The following is a 19387-nucleotide window of genomic DNA, read 5'->3' on the forward strand; positions in this document are numbered from 1 at the left end:
AAAATGATATCTTACCATTCTTTTGCATCTCATATTACATACCAGGCACAGAACTGGTATTCAATTAGTAATTGCTGATTCGCCTGATATATGAAAGAAAATGTACTTTTATAAGTGGGGTAGCCATAGGTGGGCAAGAATGAATGGCTATAGAATAGTATGTCAGAGTCAAAATCAGATGGATAAAGCACTGCTAGACAGGCAGTTTTGCCTTCTTCTTTGGAGAATAGATGCTTTCTTCCTTTTAGGAAGACAAGAAAAACTTATGGTAAAAACAGATAAATTTTCACAATTTATCAAAAGAATTCTTTTACAAGGCTGGTTAAGGTTTACCTATAATGTATTCCAAGAAGAAGAAGAAAAAGCTCAAAGGAAGAAAGTAAGAAGAAATTCTTTTATCATCAATCTGTCATTAAGAAGTCAAACATTAAGCAAAAAGTTAAAAAGATATTTTTAATGATGATAAACCCCTAATCTAACCCACTAGTTTCTCAGAAAGAACAATAAAAAAGCTAAAAGATTGGGGGGGGGGTTCTTATTTTTTAAAGAATGAAATTGCTTACTCAATTTGGGCCTCCATGTCTTCATCTGTAACATAATAGACTCGGACTAGAAGATGCATGATTCTAGACAAGGGATTCTTGACAATTTTGTGTGTCTAAACCCATTTGGTACTCTGGCAAAGATTATGGACCCCTTCTCAGATGTTTTGTAATTTCATAATTGAAAGAAATGCTCATTTTCAGCTAGTAATACTTTCCCTTCCTACTTATTTGATGCTTCATCACACAAATAGCAACAAACAATCCTGAAAGTCATATTATAAAATAGTCACTCTCTTCTCAGATATATGATTTGGTCATTTACTGTTCTTAACTACAAATATCAAAATGTATTACACATTAAAAACATTAATACTAATGTAACACATAGTCATTGTAGTTTCCTTACTTATAACTGTCACAGTAGCACAATGGATATCAATATAAAAACATTCAGCCCACCAAAAACTTTCAAATTAGTCCAAATCAAATTTTAAAGGAAATAAACCAGAAAACTGTGCAAATATAGTCTAGACCAAAAGAACCAAAAAATGCTAATTTTTCTCCAGGGGATCTTTGCAATGCTAAGACATACAAAGAAAAGTCCGAAGCAGAGGAGCACTCCATTAATTTCCTACAATATATAGGGCATTCCAAAAATATTTCTGATTAAGCCTCCATAAGATAAAACTCTTTTATGTTACCTCCCCAACTCTGTACTCATAAGTTTGCAGATCATGTCTCCCCAATTTTCCAATAGCGTATTTTGTATTATAACTTCCCCACACTCCACTAATGATTGGAAACTGAACCATCTCTAGAGAGGTAGTCATACTAAATCTATATGTCACACCACAATTTGGTTTCTCCTGTAACCTAATGAAGTCCAAAGACAGAATAAAAAGGTTTTGAATCTGGAAGAAAAGAAACAAGAAAGGAATAAAAAAAGTTTGCAACTGGTATTTTGTACCTTCTATAATTGGTCAGGATGGGTATTGAATACTTCTGTATCCATAATGTTTTTGGTGTTGTTTTTACAACAAATTCTTGGAGTTGGAAACAGTTGATGGTGCAGTGGTTCCCAATTGTTTTTCCATGAACTCTTCAACAATAACAGGTGCTCTGAACATCTGGAATAACATAAACTATTCACAATATTCTTTTAGATTTATTAAGTGATTTCAAATAACTACAATGAAAAAAATTTTGCCCCAAATCTCCAAATTAAAATTATTTAATTATAATTATATCATTTTGTTCTTCCTATAATTATGAAAGTCATGAATATAAAATTAAAATATGAATATAAATACTTTATGTGAGATATTATGTAAGAATTAAAAGTAACTCAGAAAGAGCTCATAACTTTACTGTTATCTTTAAGACTTCATATGAAATTTCTTTAAATTTGGTTGAATGTAAATATTTTAACCTATTTAGTGAAATAAGTGAAATAGTATATTAAACTGAGGAAATTATTTCTTTTGCAATGACTGCTGTCCTCTGGCTTGTGACTAGAGAGAGCTGCTAAAGGAACCTGAAACTGCTTGGTTGTAATGAAGGTAGGAATGAGAAATGTTGAGGGATGCTAGTACAGGGATGCTGCCACACAGGGGAACTGCTCTGGGGAATGCTCTGGAGTTTGCCTACTGATCCCTACTGATGGCTGATGGGCCAGTATATCTTTCTAACCTCCTCCCCCCTTCACTCCCTCCCTTCTCCAACCCTCTCCTTTCTGCCTCCCTCACCTCCCAGTTCTTCTTGAAGCCTTTGACTTCTTCCCTCCCCCCCTTTTCAAGTCAAGGGGTTCATTGGGATAACAGGATAGGAAACTGAGGTAAGAGGGATGAGGGTGTCCCTAATCTAAAATGAGGAAGAATTTGAGGGTTTGAGAAAGTAGTCCAGTCACAAACTGACTCTAAGACAGTTAGAGAGATGGAGGACAACAGCTATTTAAAATCTTCTTTCTTATTCTTCACAAAGCCAGCAAGGTCTCTCAGCTTAACCCCAGAGAGAAACAAAGTTCAAAATCTCTCCTTCAACCTGGCTTTTCTCCAACTGTTAGTCAGTCAAAATCTCAGAGAGAGACAGAATCAGATCCTCCTTTGGTCAAATAACTCAAAGTCAAGCCAGGCCCTCCCAAGGGTCCTTCAGCCAGCTTCAACCCCAGAGAGAAACCCAAGTCCCAAAGTTTCTCCCCTGGTCAGCTTCAACTGCCCAGAGTCCGAGAGCCCGAGACCAAGTCTAGTTTCTGCTTCTTCGCCTCTGTGGCCAGAAACCCCCAACTGCCACTCCTGGGAACATCCCATTTGGAACCTTCTCCTTGATTGACAGGCAGGTCCCCAGCCTTGGTTCTTGCATCTTGGCTTACAAGTCCTCTCTCTCTCTTCATGCCTCTACCACATAAGTTACAATCTGGATGTTTAAATAATATCTTAATCATAGGTAAACTTAATTTCAATGTTGGACTTTTTTATTTGAAAAAAAAAGGCTTACAATATCTGATTCAATACTAGACAAATGCAGGTCTTAAATTTGCTTTTGCATTAAGCTTATTTCTGTATTTTAATTTAAAACAATAATAAAATGAAAATGCTCATGTAAAAATATGTGGTAGAAAATGGAAGGAGAATTTTACAAATTCTTTTTCTCAGATGAAAAAAATTCATTATATAATTCTTAGCCACCTAGTCAAATGACAAAATATGAAGAGCAACTTTATAAAATACTTAGTTTTTCTACTGGTTGATGACAAGTCCTGTTTTAAACAATAAATGTATTTAAAGTGCAATTGCATGTATTGCTTCATTTTAGTCAATGTTTATGTATGTTTGTAAATATGAACATATATTTATATTCAGAGTATATGTTTACTATTTATCTATACATATATATATCTTCATATACTAACCTATGTAAGAAAAAATCTCTTCAGAAGTGACTTTCTTTTCTTTTACCACTGACACAATTATATTCTCATAGACACTATACTGAAAAAGTGACCTGTGTTACCAGCCAGTTCATTTGATACACTTCTATATAAAAAATAGTAACATAAGTGGAAAATAAGTTTAAGCTGGAAAACATTCTTAATACTACAATGAGTTACAATATAAATTTTTTCTACAGAACTTTTTTGATGGTTTCATGATGAATTGTAATGTACATAGCCAGTGATTTCAGTTTTCAGACAGCCTGAAATTGCACTTTAAGAACATAAATGCTTATAACATTTTGATCACATAGTTACACAGCTATTGAGATATAGCTCCAGCACAACAGAAAAGAAGACATTGCTATTCTGGTGCAAAATACATTTATATTCTTAAGTGAGGGTATACACATGTATCTGACCATCTGTTGGAAATTAGTTTGTGCTGGAATGGAATCTTTGTGGTGGTTTGGAAACAACTTGATAACAGGTTGAGAAACTGCAGAACATACTGGGTTTAGTCAGAGATGGTCAGAATTCGATGTGATTTCTGCAAAATCATTGTACACACAATCATAATGGGAAACAAATCATGCTCTAAACATGCATATGCTTATTGTCAAAAAGGAACAATTTTTTTTGGTAATAATCAGGCAATCTCAAGGGATTTGTGAACCACTAAATGGGAACCACTGGTTTAGAGGCCTATTCCAATCAATAAACAAAAAATTATTGAGTATCTATAGTATGCTATGAGAGGAAAAGAATAAATGTACTGTACATATTTATATCTGAGAAGTCTGAAAGTCAAAGCAGATAGGCTTCTTGATCTTAATTTTCATTTCTCTGGGGTATACCATGGCATGAGAAATATTTTTGCCATCTCAGTTCAAATGAGAATTGCAGCATTCTTTTTTTTTTCCTCACCCAAATAAAGGGCCTTTTGTAGTGGTTTTCATCAACTTGGAAAAGTGCAATAAAATCAAATCATCACAAAGAAGAAAAACACTACTATTCTCAATCTACATATATAATATGGGAAATATTACATTATTTATATATATCTTTTTATATATTTATATATACTTATATGTATATATATAAAAAACTACATATTACACAAATATCCACCAACTTTAAAATTTTTTTATATGTAATATGTGTGTATTCATGTAAGATATGTATGTCTCCGTGCATTGTCAAAACATATAGATTCACAGTTTAGGGGTGTCCTGGATAGAAATCATTGGAGTCTGTCCCCACCCCTTTCTGAGAAGACATTAGGTCTTGCTTTGAGGGAAAAAGAAGGGCCAAGAGACTGGGTACTCCTCTCTAGTGTCCAAAGGAATGTGAAACAGAATTGTATCTGTCTGCTCCTTCAAATACTGCTGCTCTAGGTTACAATAGAATAGAAGTCATTTCAGTGATTGATAGTCTTTAAGTTATAATTTCTAACTTAGTCCCTCCTCAACATACACAGGTTACACAAGGTAAACAAAGTCATTCTCTTCACCACTTAGGAGCCTCTCCTTCCACATGCAAAATACTCCAGGCTTGGACATAACCTAGTTACAAACATTTTCACTTTAAAAGTTTAATGGTTCTTGTCACCCCACTTACATGTTCCTTTTATCATGAGAAAAACTCCATTACACATCATTTACTTAATGATTTTCAGTATAAGCTAAGTTTAAAGATCTTGATTTTTATTCAAGAGAAATGAAGTAAAATATGTGGTTCTAGTAAAATGAAGCTCTAGAGGTGAATACTTCTATGTCTGGTTGATATTTTACTTTTGCATAAAAGTTTTCTTATAAAAATCATTTAAAATATATTCTTAAATCACTTGTTCTTTAAAATGCATGGTTTATTTTTTTAAAAACAGATATCACTTTATGGATATCACATCTGGGGGCGGATTATTACACGGGATCAATGTTGTGAGTTCATGAGTGGTATGGTATTCCAAAGAAAAGAGTGGTTGAAATCCTGCCTCTATTAAGTTAACTCCCTTCTTCCTGTTTCTGGGAATGTCAGTCTGGATGGAAAAGGAGGAAAGTTGCTCGACCCCCCTAGTTCTACTTGGGGTGGAAAAAGGACATGAGTAGGTTAATCAATGTCTATAAACGCTAGCAATTTGAAAGGAACCTTATTAAATCCTTCACAGAAAGAAACCAAGAGACACTGCTTCCGCTTTAGCTTCTGCTTGTGCCCTGAGGTCCCATTCGCACTAGCCCCATTGCGCAGCCGCAGAAATTTAAACAGTTTGGTGTTCACGCCGAGCCCCTTCCGTTTCAACGGCATCTTCCAGCCCCACCCACCTATGCCAACGGAAACCCGAGCCCAGGGTAGCGTAGAGGCCGAGCTGGAGGGGCAGAATAACCAGTGCCAACGTCTCGACATGTTTGACGAGCAAGGTAAGGCAGCGTTGCAGATGTCTTACTAGTTGGGAGGAGAGGATGTTTTTTCCCCTCTCCAGCTGTAGCGGCCTTTGGGCGTAGGAGAGGGAAGGAAAACGCTCCACTATCGTTCGCAACGGCCTTAGGGAAATGCTTAGAAAGAGGTTCGCTATGTCCCGCCCCTTTTCTCAGAGCCATTCTGGATTGGCCAGTCCGCGAAAGGGTGTATCCGGGCGCTGATTGATCGGGAATACAGTCTGTTGCTTCTTGTTGGGTCACGCACGCACAGTTTCTCTTTTCAGCTTTCTTGACCTTCCTTGTCGGGGGAACACTCCCCCCCCCCCTCCCAACACACACACACATATCCCTCCCCGCAAGACCAAAGTCCAAACCCTGAGACTTCTAAGGTTGGACTGGATTACAAATTGGAAGTGGGTGAGACCCGGAAGAGAGACCAGGACAGTGGGAGGAGATAGAAGTGCGCGTGCGCACTCAGTGCCCTCGGGAGGCATTTACCGCCCGCGGAACCAGAATTTTTGCACCTCCCTGCGGCTCTAGGAGGAAAGGATTGGGTTAAACTAGTAAGTAGTGACCAGAAAAGGGCCTAGCCAGCTTTGGAGCTTCATGCAACCGGAACAGCTCTTGCTTCCTAGTCACTAAACGTTCCAGGACAGAAGGCGGTCTCTGCTTGGTCCCCCGGGGTAGAAAAACTCCCGCGGAACCGAGGCCCCCAGTGATAATCCAGGAAGGGGATTGGTCCAAAAGTGCCTCTGTACCCTTTTGTGTGTCATGGACCTCAGTAAGCAACCTGGGAACTCTTTTTTTTCAGCATCAGTCAAGTTAATAAACATTTATTTAGGTACCGGCAACACAAAGAAACCACCCAGATCCCTAAAAATAGTTTTTAGATGCATATAATAGAGTGGCAGAGGAAACTGATCCTGAAATGCACTTAAGTCAACAACCATTATCAAGCACCTGCTACGAGCTGGAGACCGCTAATCGCTGGAATTAATAAGAAAAGCTAAAAAAAAAAAGTCTTTACATGCCTAAAATAAAATAGGATACACATCATGTTTAAATACCCAAGTCAACAAGCATTTACTGACAGAGTAGTTACAATCACAGTGCTACTATCTAGTGTACTAAGAATGGCCAAAAAAAAAAAGTTTAAGATGCATAGGATAGAATAATAGAGTGACAAAGTAAACTCATGGTGAAATATACTTAAGCTCACAAACATTTAGTAGACATCTACTCTGTGCCAGTCACTGTGCAAAGCACTGGGGATACATAAAGAATCATATGAGTTCTAGCCACTAGTAGAGTTGATTATCTAGTCCAGTGGTATCCCAAATAGAAACAGGAGCCATTAAACCTTACATCTGCACTTAGGAAACCACATTAACATGTTCTCTTTTATATTTGTTAAATATTTCCTGGATATATTTTAAACTTGTTTAAGCCACACTTGAGTGTTGCAAATTGGCTATGTGTCACTTATTATGTGCTGTTCAGTGCTAGGGATACAAATAAAAATAAAAAAATAAATTTTCTAGATGTATAAAATACTCTTGAGCTGACAAAGGAGACCCCTCATGTTGAAATACACAAAGTCAACAAGTATTGATTAAGTCCATTATGTTTCAGTCACTGTGCTAATTGCTTGGGATACACTAGAAAGGCCAAAAAAAAGTGTCACCTGATTGGACCAGTCCAACACTTTTCAGAAAAGTAATCATACACAAGGAAAGTAAGCAGACTTGAACTTGTGTGCCTTGATTCCAAATCCAGTGCTCTTTCCACTGCATAATGCTGCCTCTTGTTCAGAGTAGTATGCTGTTGTTTATTTATCCTTTCCATATATTTATCTTCTCATTGCTCTTTGGATGACCAACAATTTTGATTTTTCTACTATAAATATTGATATTTCTACTATTCATATAGTATCACAGGAAAAATGTTAAAATGATGAGATTTTGTTTCAGGGAAAAGGTTGAGGTCACTGAAAATTCTGTGTAATATCCCAAATGTAGTCCATTCTTCTCTCTTCTTCCTATTCAATCTTGGGTCTGGTTCAGTGTCCCCTGTGGTATCTTTTCAAGATGATATGCTGGTGGGTCAGATCAATAGGCTACCTATCCCTACAGTTGACCAGTTGGTCATTCATCCATTTGTTTTTTTTTTCTTAGTGAATATTTTGAATCTCTTGAGTGATTATTAATTTTATGTAGGACATTCTACAATGTTCTGGAGTACATGAATTAAATATCTGGGGGACCTCCAACCCAGTCCAGTCCTGGAAGACTCACCTCAGTGGTTGGATAGAGTAGTCACAGTCACGTGTCTGGATTTGCCAGCATTGGAGGTGCCGTGCTGCCACAAAAGCTAGGAGATAGGACATGTATGGAGGCAGGGGATCAATGGAAGGATCCAGGGGAAGGGCTTACTGGGAAGATTGAAAAGCCAGCACCAGAAGCTGGAGAGCCTCTTGGCTCGCATCTCTCCCAGTGGTCTCACTCTCTGATCAGTCCCAGTGCCTGCTTAGTTATATAGCCATCTTTGGCAACTGTGGAGGGGACCACACTGGGTTGGCATCCAGGAAGTGAGACCATTGGGAGGGATGGGAGCCAAGAGATGCTCCAGCTTCTGGTGCCTCCATCCATATTCTATCTTCTAGCTTCTGTGGCTGCATGGTGCCCCCAATGCAGGCAAATCCAGACACGTGACAGACTACTCTGCAAGCCCCTGTTATGAATAATTATGAAAGCCTATAGTTTTTTCCTTCTCATGTTTTCAAGAACACTATCCAGATATATATAAATTATTCTTATAAAGATTTTGTAGAGATGAAAAATAGACATGGATCAAAAGTTGTCAATACCATTTTGACTTCTTTTTTAATAGTAATGATATACATAATTTTTTCTAGTTGTTTGGTATTGTTTCCTTTTTCAGAAATCAATTGAGAATTCTATAGGCCTTGATTATGCTGCCTTTAGTATATGCTTCACACACACACACACACACACACACAGAGTTCCTTAGGGGATATGTTTCAAGACTATGATAGATGACTGAAACCACAGCTATAAGTGAGCACCTTCTGACCTCATATAGATATGCTCTCTCTCCAATCCTTCCCCTCATGGTCTACTATTCTCCTCCTCCTCCAAAACCCCCCCTAAAATTGAAAGTGGAAAAAAGTGAAAGCCAAAGAGACCTCTGCCAAGAATGTTGCCCTAGTGGATGGGCTGGTGCCTTGGATAACTGAAACTCATACATTAGAACCTTGGAAAAGTGGGCCCTCCTGTATTTGATCTATTCTAATTATTCTTCTTATTGTTTTCTTCTATGCAGTTTTTACTTCCTTGTGCAGATCTCCAGGGACTATGATGTTCAAATGTGGTGGCTTCACAATGATTGATGGTGAACATTATTTACTAAAGAAATCTTGACAGATCATGTCTATTTTTGGTCTCTATTGTCCTATTCTACTTCTGCCCTTAAATGCTCCTAGAATGATCTGGCAGAATTAGGTCTCTGGCCATCCTTTAAATTTGTATTTTCCCTCCACCACTTCTTGCTATTTAATCCCAACTAGGTCTGAATATATAATATAGATCTGGGAACCATCTGCTTAGAGATGATAATTGAGCCCACAGGAGCTGCTGAGATCACTAATAGAAAAAGTATAGAGAGAGAAGAGAAGAGGGCTCAGGTAAGAGCCTTGGGGAATATCTATAATTAAGGGGAAAGATCCAGAAAGGAACCTAAGAAAGAAGAGGCAGACAGGTAGGAGGAGAAATGATAACTTTAGAAAACCTGGAGAAGAGGAGGGAGTATCAAGAGTATCAAATGCTGCTGAAAGGTTAAAGATGAAAATTGAGAAAAGGCCATCAGATATAGTAATTAATTGCTCATTGATACTTTTAGAGAGACCAGTTTCACTTGAGTGTTAAGATTGACATAAATATTTTTGTATATAAATGACCTCTACCTCTTTGATATCCTAGGAGTACTGGACTGGTAGGGAGTCTGGGTCAAAGGCCATGTACAGCTAAGTCATTTCTTGGGAACAGTTCCTAATTGCTTATAGAATTACTGTAAATGGTAATGCAGTTGGAAACCAGACTTCGAGGTTTTGAGAATTGAGTAAGAGGAAAGGAAGTAAGAGCAACAAGTACAGACAGGGTTTGGTCTCTGAGTGTTTTTTTAAAGTCAAAATGTTAAGATGCTTGAGTATTTTACCATTATTGTATCACCACTTATTCCTAAAATTTATCATTGTTTTTATAACTAGCATTAAAATATATTCAGCGATGATGTGAAGTAATGAAAACTGCATAAAATGTGTTTAATAAATATTTATTATACGATAAGTTTGTTAATGATCCATAACTCAGCAAGGATTTGAGGTAATGTGGCATTGAAACTTCCTTGTTTCTACTTAGTCTTAGATTGTTACTATAAGTAGGAAGAAGGATGAATCTATTGTAATAGAAAATTCTGAAACAAAAAATCATGATAAAAGACATTCTGCAAAAGACATGTTGACTCTAAAAGCAGATTCTCAAGGTAATGGTAATGACTGTTGCTCCTTGTCTCAAATCCCATTTGGTCATTATGTCTAAATTTCCAATAAGAAATTTTGTTACTGGCCAGCATTTTCTCATTTAAGTCATAAAATCATAAAAATTTAGAGCATGAAAGAGCATTAGTGATCATCCAGCTTAATCCCTTCATTTTTACAGGCAAAGTAATTAAAGTCCATAGAAATGAAATAATGTGCTCAGTGTTTTCAACATTATTTTGATTTTCATGCTCTTTACTAATTTATTACAAGGTGAAATATCACTATTATGCTTTGTTTTGGTACTTTGATGAATGTGTATTCTTATCTATGTGGATACTGCCTTTATTGGGGTCAGATCACAACTCCATCCAATGTATTCTTTTCCACAGTGCCTTCTCATCTTGTGCTTTTTTTTGTCTGTGTCCTATCTACAGGGACATTGATATGTGAGAGACCTTCTGATGTTTTAATTTCCTTAGGGTATGGTCATCTTTTGTAATGGTAGCTTTTTTAATACTTTACCAAAGTTCTTTTTGTTGCTTTTAGAAATCACCTGCAATTTTTACTTATCTGAGATGTTGATGTGTGATAGGTTTTTGAAGTAGTGTGCAATTTAGATAGTCAGATTACCTCTCTACATGTTCTGCCTTTTATTTCTCTATGTCCATCCATTATTAGTCTTAAAATACTTGAAGATAGATAGCTAACACTTCTCTCCTAAGTCTTTGTTTCTCCAATATAAAATATTTCCCTATCTATTTCTTTCAACCAGTTTTCCTGTAACATTGTTTCTCTCCTTTTAAGACCTTAGCTGTCTTCTTAATATGCTCCATCTTAATAATGCCTGTCGTGTCCTAAAATGTGGCCCCAGAATGGAGCACAGAACCAATGTGGTCTGACCACAGGAGATTACGGGAGAATGAACATTTCTCCAAATCTAAATGTTCTATGAAGTAGCCTAAAATTATATTTGCTTTTTTCCCTTCTCTTCTATAGTTTGGACTCAAATTGAATGTTTACAATCTTCTAAAACCTCTCATAGATGTTTAAAATGAACTATTGTTTAGCCATATCTAAGTTCCAAATGGTTCATTCTTGGTGAGCCTTCCTCCTATGTTGAGGGTACTCATGAGCTTTCTCTCCCCCTCTCCCCCCTTTCAAAAGCGCCCCTGTCACATAGAGGTTCCTGAAGTCCACTTCTTTCAAAACTATAAAATTTGGCACTTTGAGATTTTTGAAAAGCACTTTAGAGGTATTATCTCATTTGATTCTTACAACCTTTTATTATCTTGATTTTATAGATGAGGAAAACTAAGACCTTGAGAAGGTTTAGTTTCTTACCTAGAGTCACACAGTAAGTGAAGCTATGTAAAGGATAATTTAGCATTGTGACCTAAACTATGTTAATTATTTGGTCACCATGGATATCCCAAATATAAAAGAAATGTAAACAAGTCAGCTGGAAAATTTATGGTGATTTAATTGATATAGGGGAAGGAAATTAAGAAGAAGGAAGAAGGTAAAGGGTATAAGATTTTCTCCTGCCTGGCTAGTGCCAGGAGGAAGACCAGGGGCTCTAGGAAGATAAGGTTTTTTGAAGCGTAAGGAGGAAAGAATCAGCCTGAGCTCCAAAGGGTTCAGCCAAGATGCCTGAACCTAAATCAGCTCAAGGGCAAATTCACCACCAAACCCAGACAATAGCTGCCACCATGCCAAGATGTCGGAACGCTTAGCACGCTGCCAGCCAGAGTCACATCTCCGGGGAAAGAGGAAGAGAGAGCAAGTGACGTGCCTTATATAGACGGTTTTATGTCACTTTCTTGCGTCTCATCTGTACCAATGAGGACTTAGCTTGACTTAGGACAGCCCAGGGGTCTGTCTGCTTTTTCTGCACATATCTGTTGAAGGCCATTTCCTCAGATAATTAAATCTTTGAATATGATGCAGGCATTCCTGATCTTGTTAAACTAAGTAGGGTGGAGAAATGTATAGTTCCCAAGACTTGATTCTGTTAACCCAAGTATCTCCATTGTTACTAATCAGGAAATAGCTAAATCAGATCTTCTAAAGTAAGGTCTGAGAGGATGGAGTAGTTTTAAAATTCATAGCAACATTGAAATTCTGGTCTTCCAGACTCCTAAGTATAGTGTCCACTCCATTATACCATATTGTTTCTTATCAATTCCAGAGCCTACGACAGATACCACAAAATGCAGGAGGGCCTAAGGTGAGGTGGTACCAAGAAGATCTTAACTTAATCTCCATTGGGCCTGTCATGAATGATAAAATCATTAAGCACTTATGAGTGAGACTCTTTACTAAACTACTGGGATTGCAGATACAAGCAAGCAAGACATTTGCTTTTGTTTTTTTTCCTTGTTCCAGTTCTTTTTTTTAAAAGATATTTTATCTTCCCAATTACATGTAATAACAGTTTTCAGCATACATTTTCTGAAATTATAAGATCCAAATTATCTCACTCACTCCCTACTCTCCCCTTTTGGAGATGGTAAGCAGGGTTATACATGTATTATCATCAAGCCCAACATTTGTGCCAGCCTAGGACTTTTACAATCTTTCCTGGTCAGATGTTAGAAGGAGAAGCCCATCCTTCAGAGTTCAATCTGTTTTCTCCATAGTCTAGCTTCTGATGTAATCATTCAAGTGGAATTACTCTCTCCAAAGTTACCAGTGATTTTGTAATCACCGTATCTGGTGAGTCTTTGTATTCCTCATCCTTCTTGAAATGAAAAATTAAAATATTTGTCAAGATTTCATTAGCTATTTTTTCCATCTGTGAAAGTGGATATTTGGATTCTGGCCTAGATCTAGCACAAGAAATAGAAACTGCACTCTAAAAACAAAACAAAACCAAAACTCAAAAGCAAACCATAAAAAGGTGGGGTCATGGTGGGAGAAAAAAGGTCAGCCAGATCAGATGTACTCGGAAGAGGTTCATGATGCGTGACATGGTTTTTAGGAATTCATTTCTCAAGATATCTGAAAGGGAGGGGAGGGGATATTAACAAGTGGTGAGGAAAAATCCAGTTCGTTATTACTGCTTAAGAAAGGGTGTTTGGAAAAATATCAGCAACTCCTGGCTCATATTCCTGTTTTTCCATTTGTACAAAATTAACTTGACAGTAAATTGGGTGCCATTTATTTTGAGAATATGAGAAAGGAATAGGGAAACTTTTGCAAACTATTCCAGAACACAATTTATAATCACATACTTCCATTCTAGTCAAATTGGCCTGTTTTCTGAACTCTCTCTATGACACTCCATTTCCTGTTCCTGTTAACCTCAGCCTTTCTCCAGGCTCCCTCATGCCTAGGATGCTTTCTCTCTCTATCCCTCCTCCACACCTTGGAACCCCAGGGCTCCTTTCAAGTTCAAGTGCCACTTCTTCTATTCCCAATATTGAGTGCCTTCCTGAAATTCCTTTTAAAATTTGTTTTGTATGCACATTGCTCTTTACATTTCTGAATTGTGTTTCTTTCCAACAGAATGGAAACCCTTTGAAAGCCAGAATTGTTTAGATTTTTTTCTTGGCCTGGTGTATAGTAGGAACTTCATAAATGTCTAATGGATTGAATTGAATTTGTAATGTATTAGAAATTAGAGAAACATGAATTAATGAAGATTAAAACAGTTTTATGTTTGGATTTTCTTCAGCTAGTCAGATTTTGGTAGTAAATATATAAACCAGTTTTTTGTCTTGATTTTTCAGGAGGTGAGCTTTTATCAGTACTGAGCAACCAAATCGTTTCACAAATAAAACATCCATCAGAAATAAAGAGAAATGGTCACAACACAGAGGAAATGGAGTATCTAGTTTTACATAAAAGAAGACGAGTTGCTTCTTCAATGGAAAATAATATGGTATGTATTTCAAAATTCTAATATTACCCCTCCTTTTTAAAAATAGGTTTAAAGAGAAATTATTTAATTACATTCTCTTTCTAGTTTGTAATACTTTGGATGGTCCTGGGAAAATTGTTAAGCTTGTCTGAGCTTTAGTTTTCTCTTCTTGTTACATGGGGATAATGCCTTCAGGGAATTATTATAAGATTCAACTAATTATGAGAACTGTACTATTTGTATATTAACATTTTTGAATTTACAAAGCATTTTACCACACATTGGATCCTCCTAACACCTCAGTGCAGTAAGCAGAAGCACAGGTCTGTTACGGGTGAGTAAACGGGCATAGTAACCGGTTCAGATAGTTCTTTAAGTGTCAAAACTGGAATTAGAACTTGTTTGTCCAATGTTTTTTCCCATCTGCCTGACTTAGCAATATGATGATAGGATGGAAAGTCTTATACTTGGAGGCAGGAGACTCTGAGTTCAGGTGTTGGTTCCTGCTGTTTTTCCTCTGTGTCACTATATGCAAGCAGGCCACTTTACCCCCTCTGAATCAGTTTCTTCTGTGTAAGGGGACAATTGACACTATTTCACATAGCCATTGTAAATAAAGGTTTTAGAAACTTTAAAAGCGTAAGAGATACATGAAGTATTTGAGCTTTTGAAGTACTCTTTGTGAAAGCATTATGAAATGTTAAGACTGGATTATTATTTTAAAATATTATTAAATTTATCCTAGTTGTTTACTCAGTATGTAATATTGCGAGGTCAATTATTTTTCTATTACATAACTTAAGAAGAAATGTAGCTACAAACATTTGCTTCACCTTTTTTTTTTTAGTCTTTAATACTTGGCAGAAAAGAATTCTCAATGTATACTTTTGGATACCAATTAATAGAGATCCAAATTGTTTTCTTTTTTCCACAGGGTGGCACTGTTTGATTTGTTTCTTAAAATTTTTTTTTTAATTTAATTTAAAATTTTTTTCCAAGGTTACATGACTCATGTTGGCTCCCTCCCCTCTTCCCTTCCTCCTCCCGAAGTTATTTGTTTCTTTAAATTATGTTCAATATGGACTGTGTGTTCTTTGTCACTAGTAGAAATATTTTAGGATTAAGATACATTCATTCTAGTTATAGTTTGTTTTGTTAATACTCTGACGTCTATAAGGAGCTACATTCATATAAAAAGGTGTCTGCTACTCAACCATTATAGTGATAATGAGAAAATAATTCTGCAAGAATACCTTTTCATGTATTTTTGAAGTAGTCAGGGTCTTCTATTTGATGTTATAAACAGGCCTTTCTCAGAGCTTCTTCAAAGCTTACAGTTGTCCTGAACTTTTCTTCAACTCTTTCTTTGATCTTTTCTTTTAATTTTCTAATACTTTTTTTCTTAGACGAATGCTCAAGAACCTGATTATGAGGATAGTGGAAGTATTGTGTATGAATACGAACCAGATTATGAATATGTAAGTAATTTAAATTCCTAATTGCCAAGTACACATTTATTATCTTAAAGATAAGTAATTTAAGTCCATGATTTTGCTTGTCAAAAATGTACAGTATGAAGTAGTCAATTTTGTTAAATACAGTGCTTCATTTGATTTGTTATTCTATCAAATATTAACTCTCTGCTTTTGTAATATTAACAGGGTAGTGTTGTCTCTGAAGCTTCCTACACAGGAGATTATCAAAAAACACTTATGGAAGTCTTGAACTATTGCCAGGTATCAAATTTATGAATCCTAGGCTATTTCCAAAACTTTTAGAAATTCTATATGTCATATACATTTTACTGATAATTAGAATTTCATTATATCTAGACATGGTGCATTTTTAAAATTTCTAGTTAGAGCAGCATAGTTTAAGAGTAACAGTTTCAATTAATAATGTTATATATTTCAGTCAGACTTTGCCTTTTCATTTTAATAAAGCTATCTGTTGGAATGAAAGTCTTTTCCAGCTATAATACTTAAAATTTAATTTATTCTTTTTTGTTCCATTCTTTAAATTTACTGATTTTAACCAATTTTTAGTTTGCAAGTAAGAGATAACTCTCAACTTGAAAGTCATTTTACCATCTTAAAGCAAAATAGCACTCCACTAAAATTTTTGAAAAATCATCCATTTTAGGGATAAAAATTACATTATATCTGATATTTTTAATGTACTGCAAGGAAATTCACTATATCGTTAAGATTTGATGGGTTCAAAAAAATCTACAATAAAATGAGATGTTAATTAAAAAGTGCTATTTATTTTTAATTATGTATTTTGTAAACGTTTTGCTAAATATTTCCTAATTAGGTGTAAAATAATTTTTAACAATCATTTTTAAAAAGTTGCAAGTTCAACATTCTTCCTCCCTTCTCTTCCCCCTTCTTGAGAGGCAAGCACTTTGATTTGAATTATATATGTAAGGTTAGGCAAAACATATTTCCATATTAGCCATGACACCAAAGAAAACACAAACAAAATGAAAATAAGCCGTCTGCATTGAGAGTTCACTAGTTCTCCCTTTGGAGGTAGATAGCATTTTTTGTCGCTGGTCCTTTGGAATTCTTTTGGATTGTTGTCCGGATCAGAGTAGCTAAGAATTTTCCTTATTGATCATTCTGATGATGTTGCTTTTACTCTGTACAACGTCATCCTCATTCTGATCACTTCACTTTGCATAAACTTGTATAAATCTTTTCTAGGTTTTTCTGAAGCCATCTTACTTACATCTTACATTTCTTATAGCACAATAGAATAAAAGTCACTATTCAAATTTACTATTGATATTATTGAATGCAGAAGCAGTTGATCTTTAGAACTTATGTCATATCTCTTTAGAGAAAGATGGCCAGGCCATATTGGTCTACTATAGGACATAGCTACACCTCCATTTCTGTCTTGGATTTTCATTGATCTCTCAGGACTCTCCTAGCCAGGGAGGATCAGAGTCTGGGCAAGAACAGACTTTTCTTTATTCCAAATCCATATCCAGAGAATAATTAGAACTAGACTAGTGTTCACCAGTGTAGAAATGAGGCAGTTTCCCCTCAAGTACCTGTTTCTTTGTGTCTGTATTTTACTCATTTGCATTACCATGTAAAACAAAGAAACCTTGTACATGTGACTGTATATGATTGTAAGGGCTAAATTAAGGAGTTCAACAAAGTGAGGAGAGTAGTTTAACAGAAACTTTGTTTAATTAGAGAAAGAAGTACAGATAGTAAAAGAGAAAAGAGAGATTATTAATCTTATACCCTATAAATATACCTAAAATTTCTAATAGTACCTGAAATTTCCTAAAACTATCTCTAACTGTCTTCTCAGGACAATTTCTTCTGCCTGGCACACCAGGCCTATCTACTATCTGTAAATTATTCACTAGCTACCTTACTCCCTAAAATAAGCCACCACTCACTCACCCCTTCAGTCAGTTTTCTATGGCAGCCCAACTGTCAGTATCCAACTGCGAGCAGAGACAGACCTCCTGCTCTCTAGAGATCCCAGAGGCAAAAGACCCTCAGCTGTCTGTGGCTGCTTCCTTTATCTCCTCACTGACCAACTGTCCCCCTAACTTCCTGTCAGAGGACCAGCCACTTCCTCTCCTCAGGCCTGGCCTCCCTGGTAACGGAATCCTCAGCTCTGGCTCACTGACTCCTGTCAGTTCTGAACTATTTAGAAATCCTGCTCTCTTGCCTCTTAAGGAGACAGAGGGAAAGATTAAGACAATCCCTTTAACATGATATAGGAAAACTGTATATGGTCTATACAGTGCTGTCTGGAAGGAACAAAGCCAAATGGAAGTGGATATTGTTAAGTTCTGTCATCAGGTAGTCCTAACCTTTGAACCTATGGGATCTAACAAAATTTATTGTGGTAAGTTGGGTTAGGGTGGGATACATTTTTATGGTAACACTAAAGCTTTATGTGATTTCAGACACCTACATAATTGTTTTAACATTGAGATATAAAAGTGCTCAGTCATGAAAAGGATAGTTATAGGTGTTAGAAAATATTCTCCAATATTAAGAAATTCTTTTTTTTTTTAACCTTTACCTTCTGTCTTAGATTCTAAGGCAGAAGAATAGTAAGACCTAGGCAGGGTCACACAGCTAGGAAATGTCTGAGACCAGATTTGAACCCAGGACCTCCCATCTCTAGGCCTGCCTTTCACCTAGCTGTCCCCCAGAAATTCTTTAATGTTTGTCAAAATCAATTTGTAGTGAACTGAGTTTTCAGGTGGTACTTGTATTGATGCTTATGGGTGTGTTTGTTTATTTATTTATTTATTTTTGCTATACATAGTTTTTTTCATCTGTAAAAATGAAGTGGTTTGAATCAGTCATTTCTAAGACTCTTTTCATCTTTAAATAACAACATGATTATGAAATAAAGTAGTTAATGATAAGGTTAACTCTTGAATACGAATTTTCATAGTTTTGCTTAAAATATGTTGGTATTAATGGTATTTTCTTTTTCAATACTTTGCTTTTGAAACAAGAGCCATTAAAAAAATTTTTTTTTATTATGTTAGGCAATGTATGATGCAATCCAGAAATTAGATAAGAAGTTTGACTTGCTTCATGGAAAGGTTTCAGAAATGCAGCGTACTCGGATGAAGCCATTGCTTCTCAAACCTGTGAGTGTGATGTTAATATTTTTATTGTCATGATAAACCCCTCAAAGTTCCTAAAGACATCAGATGAGTATAAATGATCCAGAACTTACAACTGGCTTTTTTTTACACTTGTACTGCACTTGTACTGCTCTTTTACAAGCTCCTCTGCCTCCTGGTATTTATCTGTACATCTATTCCTCAAAATTTTTCTCTTTCTCTGCTTTTCCTCTCCCCACCACCACTACAGCCAGCCTTGACCTTTCTACCAGGCTGTAAAAGATCAGTGTCGTTGGCTGCCTACTGACCTCCCTGTGGGCCTCTTGAATGTCCTGCTAGAACCTCAAATTCAGCATATCTGAAAGCAAGCTTATTACCTCAGATATTTGAAGGTTTGTTATATGTGGGGGAGAGACTCCTCTCCTAACCAACATCCTTTCAAGCTATTGTCTTATATC

The 19387-nt window shown here is 36.2% G+C and overlaps 1 protein-coding gene across 1 annotated transcript in view; it reads left to right on the plus strand.

Moving 5' to 3' along the window:
* Positions 1-5590: 5590 nt before the first annotated feature.
* Positions 5591-19387, plus strand: part of BEND2 (BEN domain containing 2) — a 47987-nt gene continuing 34190 nt past the window's right edge. The window contains exons 1-5 of the mRNA XM_007500833.3: positions 5591-5891; positions 14181-14332; positions 15718-15789; positions 15973-16047; positions 18849-18953. Of these exons, the coding sequence (XP_007500895.1) occupies positions 5591-5891; positions 14181-14332; positions 15718-15789; positions 15973-16047; positions 18849-18953 (705 nt within the window). The remainder of the gene's footprint in view (positions 5892-14180; positions 14333-15717; positions 15790-15972; positions 16048-18848; positions 18954-19387) is intronic.

This window comes from Monodelphis domestica, chromosome 8 (genome assembly GCF_027887165.1).
Source record: "Monodelphis domestica isolate mMonDom1 chromosome 8, mMonDom1.pri, whole genome shotgun sequence".
NCBI classification, from domain to species: Eukaryota; Metazoa; Chordata; class Mammalia; order Didelphimorphia; family Didelphidae; genus Monodelphis; species Monodelphis domestica.